This window comes from Gracilinanus agilis, chromosome 6, assembly GCF_016433145.1.
Source record: "Gracilinanus agilis isolate LMUSP501 chromosome 6, AgileGrace, whole genome shotgun sequence".
NCBI classification, from domain to species: Eukaryota; Metazoa; Chordata; class Mammalia; order Didelphimorphia; family Didelphidae; genus Gracilinanus; species Gracilinanus agilis.
In genome coordinates, this window is record NC_058135.1 from 242594416 (window position 1) to 242605484 (window position 11069).

The 11069-nt window shown below is 36.9% G+C and overlaps 1 protein-coding gene across 1 annotated transcript; it reads right to left on the reverse strand.

The window, feature by feature from the left end:
- Positions 1-1467: 1467 nt before the first annotated feature.
- On the reverse strand, positions 1468-3526 carry LOC123252539 (N-myc-interactor-like). Its single transcript, XM_044681830.1, has 4 exons — positions 3451-3526; positions 2811-2847; positions 1801-2674; positions 1468-1599 (listed from the first exon to the last, which is right to left on the reverse strand). The coding sequence occupies exons 1-4, from the start codon at positions 3524-3526 to the stop codon at positions 1468-1470; spliced, it is 1119 nt and encodes a 372-aa protein (XP_044537765.1).
- Between the last annotated feature and the right edge of the window lie 7543 nt (positions 3527-11069).

The window sequence follows — 11069 nt, forward strand, 5'->3', positions numbered from 1 at the left end:
TTGCATTCCTGGTATAAATCCCACCTGGTCATAATTTCTTTTTTAAAATTGTAATTAATTTTTGTTTTTTCAATTGTCAACAACTTATTTTTTCTTCCTCCCATCTTCTTCATAAAGCTATAAAGAAAAACAAAACTCTTGTAACACTTAATGCATAGTTGGGCAAAAGAAATTCCTATGTTGACCATGTCTAAGACAATGTCTCATTCTGCAGATTAAGTCCTCTTTTAGGAAATGGGGCAGCATTCTTCATTGTTGATCCTCTGGAAATATGGTTAATCAGTGCATCCATTGAAGTTCTAAGCCTTTCACAATTTTTCATTCATAAAATGGCTCTTATTTTTATAAATTTGTAGTTCCCTATATACTTGAGGAATGAAATCTTTAGCAGAGAAACTTGCTATAAAGCCCCCATTCCTCAAATTTCTGAGTTTCCTTCTAATTTTGGCTGCATTATTTTTGAACAAAAGCTTTTTAATTTCATGTAATCAAAATGATCTATTTTGCTTCCTGTAATCTTATTTATTGTTTAGTCATAAATTCTTGCCATATCCACAGATCTTACAGGTATATTTTTCCATGCTCCCCTAATTTACTTATGATATTTCCTTTTATGTCCAAGACATTTCTGCCAAACTGCTTTCTAATTTTCCTATTAATCTATATCAAATAGTGAGTTCTTACCGATAAGTTTGGAATGTTTGGCTTTATCAAATGCTAGATTTTTATGGTAATTTATTACTGTGTATTATATACATAACCTATTCCACTGATCCATCACTCTATTAGTCAGGAACAGATTGTTTTGATGATTACTGCTTTACAGTACAGTTTGAAATCTGGAACTGCTAGACTATCTTCTTTCACATTTTTTTTTCATTGGTTCCCTTGATATTCTTGACATTTTATTTTTCAAGGCGAATTTTGTTACTATTTTTTCTAGCTCTATAAAATAATTGTTTGGTAGTTTGATTGGAATGGCACTGATTATGAAAATTTACCTAGGTAAAATTGTCATTTTTATTTTTTTGGCTTAGTTTACCCACAAGCAATTAACATTCCTCCAATTGTTTAGATCTGTTTTATTTATGTGAAAAATTAATTATACCAAACATTTAAAGAACAATAGGCAAAAAATTCCTCTTATGACACATTTTTCTTTAAGAATTTACTTGTAACTATTTTGATAGCATTGTCTTCTGAGTTTATTCTTTTATTTTTTTCTTTTAAGGGCAAGTGAAAATTAAAAAGCAAAATTTATTTTTTATTAGTTAAAAGAAAATAACTTCAAAGCAATGTGTTTATAGTACATAGTATTTTGTGTCCAGCAAGGATTCTTAACTTTTTTTGAGAGGATTACAAGATGCCTTTTATAGTCCGATTAGTCTAAGCACCCCTTCTTAGAACAATGGTTTTAAATGCATAAAATTCATAGGATTGAAAAGGAAACCAAATATAGTAATAAGCTCATGGTGCCCAGGTTAAGAATCCCTCATCTAAATTAGCCTCAAAATATGATATTTGAGGTTTTTTGAAGGCACATTTGACAAAATCTACATCCCCTCCTCCATTTGACCCTTTCTGAAAATGAATAAAAATGTCCTCTTCTTTTTTTTTTAGACCCTTAACTTCGGTGTATTGTCTCATAGGTGGAAGAGTGGTAAGGGTGGGCAATGGGGGTCAAGTGACTTGCCCAGGGTCACACAGCTAGGAAGTGGCTGAGGCCGGGTTTGAACCTAGGACCTCCTGTCTCTAGGCCTGACTCTCACTCTACTGAGCTACCCAGCTGCCCCCTAAAATGTCCTCTTCTATACCTTCTTCATCATCTTGAATATTTCTAAATCCTGTAACAAGAACAGTCCTCTTAGAAATTTCTGAAAATATCTGTAGCTTCTTGACATGTTTTTCCATATGCGGGGAAACAACAGCCTGATAGCAGCTGGTATTTGAATAAAGAGGATATTTCTTGTGCTTGAGAATATTATCAGCAACTCCATTTTGAAGAAATGTAATAACTGCTGTTTGGGTATTTATATTATACTCTACTTGTTCTATTTCTCCACCCCCATTCTGGGATTTACTGAAACTCAGTGCTAATTTGTCTCTCATCTGTTCTTCAGGTAATTCATTAGGTATTCCAGCAACATTAATCTTTTTCTTAGAAATCTTTGAAAGAACCTGAAAAATTAAGCCTGTTTTTGGTGGGACAGGTTTGGCCATCAATTTCATCTCCTCTTTGTCAAATGTCACATGATGTTTTCCTCTTTTTATCACATTCTGGGCAATTTGTTCATCTTCAAAGTTGATAAGAGCTTGCCCTCTTTTCAATTCATATTCAAATTGTGTAGTTACTTGAAATGAACAGGAGATATTTAAATACTGACTGTCATCCTCTGGGCTCTTCACCGATGGGAACTTCATTTTCTCTGTAGGAATATTCCTTTTAACCAGGTAAGATGAAGGTTGTTGCAACTCCATTTCAGCTTTTTTAATTTCAATCTTTAGTTCAGTATTTGCTTTTGCCATTTCATCAATGTTCTTTTCTACATCACTTTCTGGGTCTTCTATTAATTGTTTCAATTTCTCTTCAATTTGCTTGTTGTTTTTATCTTCAAGATACATCTCAAGAAGCAGTTGTAAGTATTCTTTTTGAGCCGTTGCCATTTTTTCCTCCCTATCCGGCAGTTATCGTGCCAAAGCTGTCCCCTTGTTTGACAGTGTTTGTTGAGACCAAAAGAATTACCCCTCCCTCCCTGACAACTGAAGAGTCCTCAGGCTTCTAGGTGCTTCCCAAAAGACTTCCCCATTACCTGCCTTTCCCATACCTCCGGATTTGAGGTCCTCCACCTTGAGAACACAGAACAGGGCAGTGCAGGGAAGGGCAGTGCAGAGCAGTGACAACAACAGCAGCACCAGCAGCAACTAGAAAGACCCTGAGTTTATTCTTGATCTAACTAACCTTAGTCTTTTTTTTTTTTTTTGGTCAGATTCTTTTTTTGTTGTTGTGGTTTGCTCATTTTTTTTACCCCTTTTCTTGATTTGGAACTTTTTGTTAATGTTAGGCTCTATTTTCAGCACAGAGTATGGAGGGACACTGCCTCAAGCCTTATTTTTTGCTGTGCTGTTTTCAAAACTAGTTTTGGTAGTATGGAAGTTTTTGGTGCTTCCAAGGTAGGTGACCTGGGAGAGGTGTGGTCACTGCTCTCCTGGTCTGCTCTCTGGTGCTTACCCAATAAAGGCACTTGAACCATTGCGACTGCAGTTTATACTACTCTTCAGGGTTCCTGATCTCTTGGGTTAGAAATTATAATTTCTCTCAGGGCTTCCACTCCTTTGACTGAAAATGCTCTTTCTTGCCCTTGAATTATGACCCAGAAGTGGGTATAAGCAATGGAGTTACCAAACAGAATCTGGCTAGTTCCTTCATGACCAATTGCCAGGTTCCCTTACCATTTCTTGCTTGGGAGCTCCCAAAACTGCTGCTGCTTCTGTCACCACCAGCTATTCCTATTGGTATTTCATACATGTGGGCCCTGGGCTAACCCCCACTCCTGTATTACAGATCTTTTTTTTTTTAAATTCAAAGATATTTTCTTTTCCCAATTACATGTAATAATTATTTTCAACATATGCTATGCAAAATTATAATATCTAAAGTGTCTCTTTCCCTCTCTTCCCTTCCCCTTTCTCAGAGATGCTAAGCAATTTGATATGAGCCATGTATGTATTATCATGCAAAGTACACTTCCATATTGGTTATTATTGTAAGAACACATTCATATAAAACCAAAACCCCATACAGTATTGTTGTTAGTGTGTACAATGTCTTCCCAGTTCTGCATATTTCACTCTTCATCAGTTCCTGCAGATCTTTCCAGCTTTTTCTGGAATCATTCTTATCATTTCTTATGGCACAATAGTATTCCTTGATTCTGCAGCTTTTCTCTTAAGATTTGTAGCTTAGCTATTTCCTCTGGATCTCCCTGCCCTTCCCAATCCCAATCATCATTTCCCTTCCTGAATTTCCTGTGGTTTTTGGAAGAAGAGTGGATCTGGGTGGTAGCATTCAAACTTTGTAGATTTAGTTTCCCCATAGTCAAGTAGGGCTTATCCTTGATACAAATTATCTCCTGAATCATTGTATGCAATTTTCCTAACCTTAAAGGCAACAAACCCTCTGGAGACTGAGTGGGGCAGGTCCTTTCTCAGTCTCTCATTCCTGTGTCCCTCCCCAACCTGAAGCTTCTCCCTAGGGGGTTGTTAGAGATACCTTGTATCCCTCTGTCCTTTACAATCAACCCTGAAACACAATAAACCCTGTTTGTCATTTAATCAAACTTTTGGCTAAATCAATGGTTGATTGATAAGAGAGGGAGAAGGGGAGAAAGGAATGGTCTCTCTGGGTCCAGAGGGGAGTTGGAGGCATCCATTTTGGAGGAAGTGTAATCTCAATACTTCCTCTGGACTCTTCCTTTGTGAACCTGAGAAACTGACTAGAAAGCCTTCTAGTCAGTTTCAAGCCATTCTTGGCTGGTCCTAACCTTTGTCTGTAGAAGTGCCCTTCCTGCCTGGAGGGCTCAGTCTGTTTCCCTTCAGTGTCTCTGTCTCAAACCTGGGTACCCAGTCTGTGTCTCCCTGCTGCAGCTGCTTGCCCAATTACCTCATCCTCTCCCTTTGCAGCTCTTCATATTCAACGTCTAATATTCCCTAAATTCAGTCATTTCCCTTATACCCCCTACCACCTCAATTTACTACCTTCATCATTGTACCCTTCTTTCCCACCTACTGACTTAGGGACCCACAAACCCCTTCCACTGTTGCCTTACCCCCTATTACAACTACCTTATCACCCTTAACCTGCCTTAGTCCCCTATTACCTTATCTTGCTTAATCCCATCATTACCTGCCTCCTGCCTTTAGTCCCTTATTACATCCCTACCTGCTTATTCCTATTACAACTTTACCTGCATAATCCGCACATTACAGGGGGGTAACTCAGCATTATTTTAATTTGCATTTCTCTAATTGAGATTCAGAATATTTTTTCATATGATTATTGATAGCTTTGATTACTTCATCTGAAAATTACTTGTTCATATCCTTCGACCATTTGTCAATTGGGGAATTGCTTGTATTCTTATAAATTTGACTTAATTCTGTGTGAATTAAATATCTGGGGAACCTCCAGCCCAGTTTAATCTAAGAAAAGATTTACCCCAGTGGATAGACAGAGGAGTCACAGAATCATGCATCTGTGCAATGCCAAAGATGTCAAGAGGAAAAGAAAGATGAAGTATGAAGGCCATGGACCAATTGAAAGATATGAAAGGATCCCCGAGTGGGGCTTGAGAGGGAGGTTTGAAAAGCCAGAGGGAGAAGTTCTCTGGGTACTTTGGTTCCCATAGCTCTCTCTGGGATGGCCCTTTCTCTGAGCCCTCTTATCTGGCTCTTATCTCTGGCAAGCCATGGAACTGCACTGGCTGCAATCCTTGACCAGATTTTACCTTAAGTTATAAAGGCTGGGAACCTTATATCTCTCTGTCTTTCTCTTTACTGATAAATACTTGTATATTTAACATGAAGCATCCAAAATTAATTTTTATTCATAACAGTTCTCTACAGATTTGAGAAATTTGTTATAAAATTTATTTCTCAATTTATTTCCCCTCTAATATTGGTTACATTAGTTTTATTTGTACAAAAGCTTTTTAATTTAATATAATCAAAATGATTCATTTTACATCTTATGTTGCTCTCTATTTCTTATTTGGAGGTTAAATTCCTCCCTTCTCCATGAATCTGCAGATCTATCTTTCCTGAAATCTTAAATTGTCTTGGATTGGGAAAATGTCTTACTCTGATCTTTTGTTGGTTCTGCCGCTCCCAGATTTGATTTGAGGCATTATTTTAAAGTTGTTTGGAGGGGAATGTTGAAGTGGGGCATCAAATGAGAACTTTCTCCACTTGACCATCTTGTGTCCACCCCCAGAAGCCCTATTTGTGTCTTATAAATTTTCAGATAATTATGAAAATTATATTCATGCAAACATGAGAAGAGATCAGATGTACCTAGTGATCAAATGAGGTGAGCAAGGTTATTTTTACAAGGAGCAAAGAGTCTTTGTGAAACAAAAAAGCAAGAGTGTTGCTAGGTACCCATTACCTTGCAGACAAATCCTTCCCTCAGTGGCTTGCCATGATTGTGGCCTTATTTCCTTCCCAATCTGAAATTTTCATAAGCTTTTTTCTAGAATTAGACAACAATAGTGAGGGTGTCATCTTTAGAAGGCCCTCATTAATGATGTGTGTTATTGGAAGAGAAGGAAGCTGGAGTAAGAACAACATTCTTGTAAACATCATACCACAGCCAAGTTCTTCTAATTAACTAGCTGTTGCCTTTGGGAGAAATCAGGACTTTGGAAAAAGTCCACACCATTTCTGAAAGAAGATGGGTCTAACTAGGGCACACAAGAGAGAGTTTCTGGCAATTGGAAGCAAGTATGAGGATACTAGCACAGTACAGTAGAAAAATAATTTACTCTGGAATCAAAGGACCTGAGTTCAAATCCTATTTTAGATGCTTACTACCTATATATCCTTGGACAAATCACTCATCTTCTTTGTGTATCATCTTCTTTATCTATAAATTGAAGACATTAGAATAGATGACTCCTGCTATCCCTTTCAATTCTAAATTTTAATCTTGAAGGAAGCAGGAATCAACAAGAACAATGTTGGCCAACATCACCATTTTGCATCAGACCAGACTTTTGGTGGATTTCATTAACCTCCAAATACCAGTGTCAGCCAGATCAGGGCTAGAGAAGAAGCCAAGTAATGAATCAAAGAAAACTTAACACTTCAATAATCCTCTCATATCAAAGTAAACAAAATGTTTCTAAATCTCCAATGTGGTCAGATCAGGTCAGGTCAAAGTACACTTCATTTGTTCTCAACACTACACCTCTACAACTATAGTCAAAGAGCCCATTATCTTTTTTTTTTTTTAATATCCTATTGCCTAGTTGCTTCATTCTCATTTGTATATGAACTGAACATTGATAAATTTAGATTTGTCTTAAAAGTCAGACCAAAAGAACAGGAACTCTCTTTTCTCCCCAACTCTGAATCCACCATGGATATCCTCAGTCAGAATTCCCACTAGAGTAGAAAAAAATCAACTCAGTTTGAGTCCACTCTCCACTCTGCTATCAAAGTGAACTTCCTAAAATGTATTAGTTAGAGAATTTCGTACCTTGGACTTCATCTCCCAGAATTCTTTCCTCATCCGAAAATTCCTTTCCCCTTTTCATTTACGTATGTCTTTACGTTATTGCTTATGTAATTCCGTGACTCCTCTTCTTGCTCTTTTTTTCCCTCATGACCGCAGCTTGGTTAGCTAGTTTTTTTACTTTAGTTATTATTGGTAAACTTTATAAAATATATAATAGTTATTATATATTAATTTTAATCTGTACAAAAGCAAATGCTTGTCTGTGTTACCTCCACCCTCAATAAACTCCAGTGGTTCCCAATTACCTCCTGGATCAAATCTCTAATCCTATTGCATTCAAGTCCTTCATAACTCAGCCATCACTTTACCTTTACAGTCTTTTTATTCTTTACATTCCATCCCTACCTCCTACATGCTCTGCAATTCAGTGATACTGAGGTCCTCACTGTTTCAAGAACAAGGCACTCCATCCCATGATAGATATCTTCACAGGCTATTCTCCACACCTCCAGGGTTCTTTCTGTTCATCTCTACCTCTTGACATTTTTTTACTTCCTCTGAGTTCTAGCAGGCATTCTACCTTTCATAGGAAACCTTTTTCAAAGCTCTTTCACTACAATGCCTATTTTTCTGGCTTATCTTGATTATAACTTGCTTGTACATAGTAGTTTGCATGCTGTCTCCCATGTATTGGACTGGGAGCTCCTTGAGAGTAGGTAGTGTCTCTTGTATTTCTTTGTATCCCCATCACTTAACATAGTGATTGGCACTTAATGTTTCCTGACTGACAGACCAGTGCTGTTTCTTCATTGACTTCGCATTTATCCTCCAATCCCATCACCTTTCAGTTACATCAATCAACATTTCTGAAAGTTCTTAGAAGTAATTCTAAACAATCAAGATATTATATAGTTCATAGCATCCAAGATGGAAGAATCTCAGAGGCCACTCATCTTAAAACTTGGTAGAGATCTCTAGGTAGGTAGATCCCCTTACCTCTAGGGGCAGCTTGTTTCACTTTTGAACACCTCTGGTTATTGTGAAATTTCTCTTGGGAGCTGGCCAAAAATTGTCTCTAACTGCCATCTCTTCCTTCTAATTCTTTCCTTTGGGGCCAAATCCCTCTTCCACATGACAGATCTTCAAATACTTGAAGACAGACAACATGTTCCTCCTAAATCTCCTTCAAAGGACAAACATTCTCCTTTCTTCTAGGAAGCCATATGGCTTTGAGTCATTACCATTTTGGTCACACTCCACAGAGTGTGACCTCAATTAATTTGTTAATGTACTCCCTAGATTAGGGCACCCAAACCTGAACACAATACTTCCTTATATCATCCAATCAGGTTATATCAAAGTACACCTCATTTGTCTCAACACTAAGCCTCTACAAATACAGCCAAAGAACTATTTAACTATTTAAAAAATATATTTCATGTTGTCCTATTTTCAGTTTGCATACACTCAAATACACTCACATGAACTCTAGATATATCTCCCCAGTCTTATACTTGATTAAAAAAACATGAGTAGGATTTTGCTTTCTTTCCTTTTTATTTTATTGATATGTTTTTGTTTTAATTTAGAAGTCTTTTCCCAAGAAGTATGAAAAAGAAGGCACCACTACAAAGTCAATTTCCCCACCAAATTCCAAGTAGCCTAATCAACAGCAAGACTTGACATTAGCAGAATGCCTGGTACATAGTAAATGATTAATAAATGCTTAATTTATCTATTAAATTTCATCTCAATAAGTTGGTCTATTGTTCTAATTTGTAGAGACCTTTTGTGGTGCTAGTATTATTGCATCAGCATGTCAGTTATCTTTCCCGGATTTGTATCATTTGCAAAGTTGATAACTATACCATATAATGTTTCATCTAAATTATTTTAACATAATCTACTGTGAAAGACTTAGCTACTCCGATTAAGACAATGGTTTAAGGCTATTCCAAATCACCCATAATGAAAAATGCTATCCACTTCTAAAGAAAGAGAGAGAAATGATGAACTTTGAGTACAAATTGAAGCATATTTCTTTTACTTCCTTTATTTTTCTTGGCATGTGTGTGTGTTTTCTTTTGCAACGTGGCTAATATATAAATATGTTCTGCATGATTTCACATGTATAATTGATATCATACTGTTTGCTTTCTCAAGGGGTGGGGAAGAAGTGGGGAGAGTAAGAGAATTCAGAACTCAAAATTTGAATGTTAAAATTTTTTATTTGTAATTGGGAAATATTTAATGGAATAAAATATATATACATATATTTAAAAGTTAATGATAGCAATACAATGACCCAGGACAATTCTGAGGGATTTATGGTAAAGACGCTACCCACATTCAGAGGAAGGACTGCAGGAGAGGAAACATATAAGAAAAACAACTGCTTGAACGCATGGGTCGGGGTGGACATGACTGAGGGTGTAGACTCGAAACTACCACACCAATGCAACTACCAACAATTTGGAAATTTGTCTTGTTCAAGGACACATGACAAAACTAGTGGAAACGCGCATCGGCCAAGGGTGGGGGGGGTGCGGGGGCGGGGGTTGAAGGGGAAAGGTGGAGCATGAATCATGTAACCATGTTAAAAATGAATATTAATAAATGTTAAAAAAAAGTTAATGATAAAAAATGTTGGAAAGAATAGGTCTAAGTACAGGCTCATGAGGGCACTTTGCTAAAGATCTCCCTTTGAGCTGACACTGACCCATCAATCATCAGGGTTTAGGTCTGGTCTTTCACTGAGTTCCAAATTCACTTAACTGAATGGTCATCCAAAGTCAGGGCATACTTCTTCATCTTTTCCATGAAGAAACCCTGATAAGTTTTGCCAAAAACCTTACTAAAATCTAGGTGTACCTAATCTATCACATTTCTCTGATCTATCAGTCTATTTTTTTTAACCATTACTTTCTGTCTTAGTAACAACTCTAAAACAAAAGGGCAATGGCTAGGCAAAAGGAGTTAAGTGACTTACCCAGGGTCACACTGCTAGGAAATATCTGAAGTCTGATTTGAACCCAGGCCCTCCTGACTCCAGGATTGACACTCAAACCCTGTGCCATCTAGCTGCCTCTGGTCTAACAGTTTTTAGGGGGAGTAGAGAATTGAAATATTTGAGAAATATTAACTCTTGTTGCTTATACAGAAAAATCATATTTTCACAGCATAGTACAGAGGGAAAGATTTAGGCACCATTGGATAGTTGGAAATGTACTGAATTTAGAGAGCCTAGATTCAAATTCTAGCTGTTACTATTTATATGACTCTGAGAATGTTACTTGATTTTTCTGAACACTGGTTTCCTCGTCTATAAAATGGGGGATTTTTGTCCTAAAAGATGGTGCCTTCCAGGCTTACAGCCATTAGACTCCTTGAGAATAGGTAATATAGTTTGCCTTTTCTTTTTGTATCCTCAGCACTTAGGTCCCTAATAAATGTTTATTGACTGAGATCCTATGATTTATGATCTTATTTCACAATAATTATTGCTCCCAATTACATAGTGCCTTCTGGTTCCCTTACAACACTATGAATTATATACACCCATGTATTTTACAAATAGAGAAAAAGAGATATAAAGAAATCTGCCCCAGCAACATGACTACTAAGCATCAGTCAGTACTTAAATCCAGGTCTTCTGATTCCAAGCCCAACATTCTTCCCAATGAACCAGAATGCTTTTGTTGAATTGTGCAGTATAATCTAACTGATGGCAAAAAACAAAACAAAACAAAAAAACTCCAAACACCCAAATCCCCTCTGAAAATAGAACTTCGTGATTAGAAACTGATACTTCTCAGAAATTGTCATGTGTTCACAA

Excerpts from the sequence above, each read along its gene's own strand:
- LOC123252539 (XM_044681830.1), bottom strand. The coding sequence starts at position 3,526 with ATGTATGAAATACCAATAGGAATAGCTGGTGGTGACAGAAGCAGCAGC. Across the intron at positions 2,675-2,810 it reads CGGAGGTATGGGAAAGGCAG|GGAGGAAAAAATGGCAACGG; the intron begins GTAATGGGGAAG and ends ACTGCCGGATAG. Across the intron at positions 1,600-1,800 it reads AAGAAGGTATAGAAGAGGAC|ATTTTTATTCATTTTCAGAA; the intron begins ATTTTAGGGGGC and ends AAAGAAGAGGAC.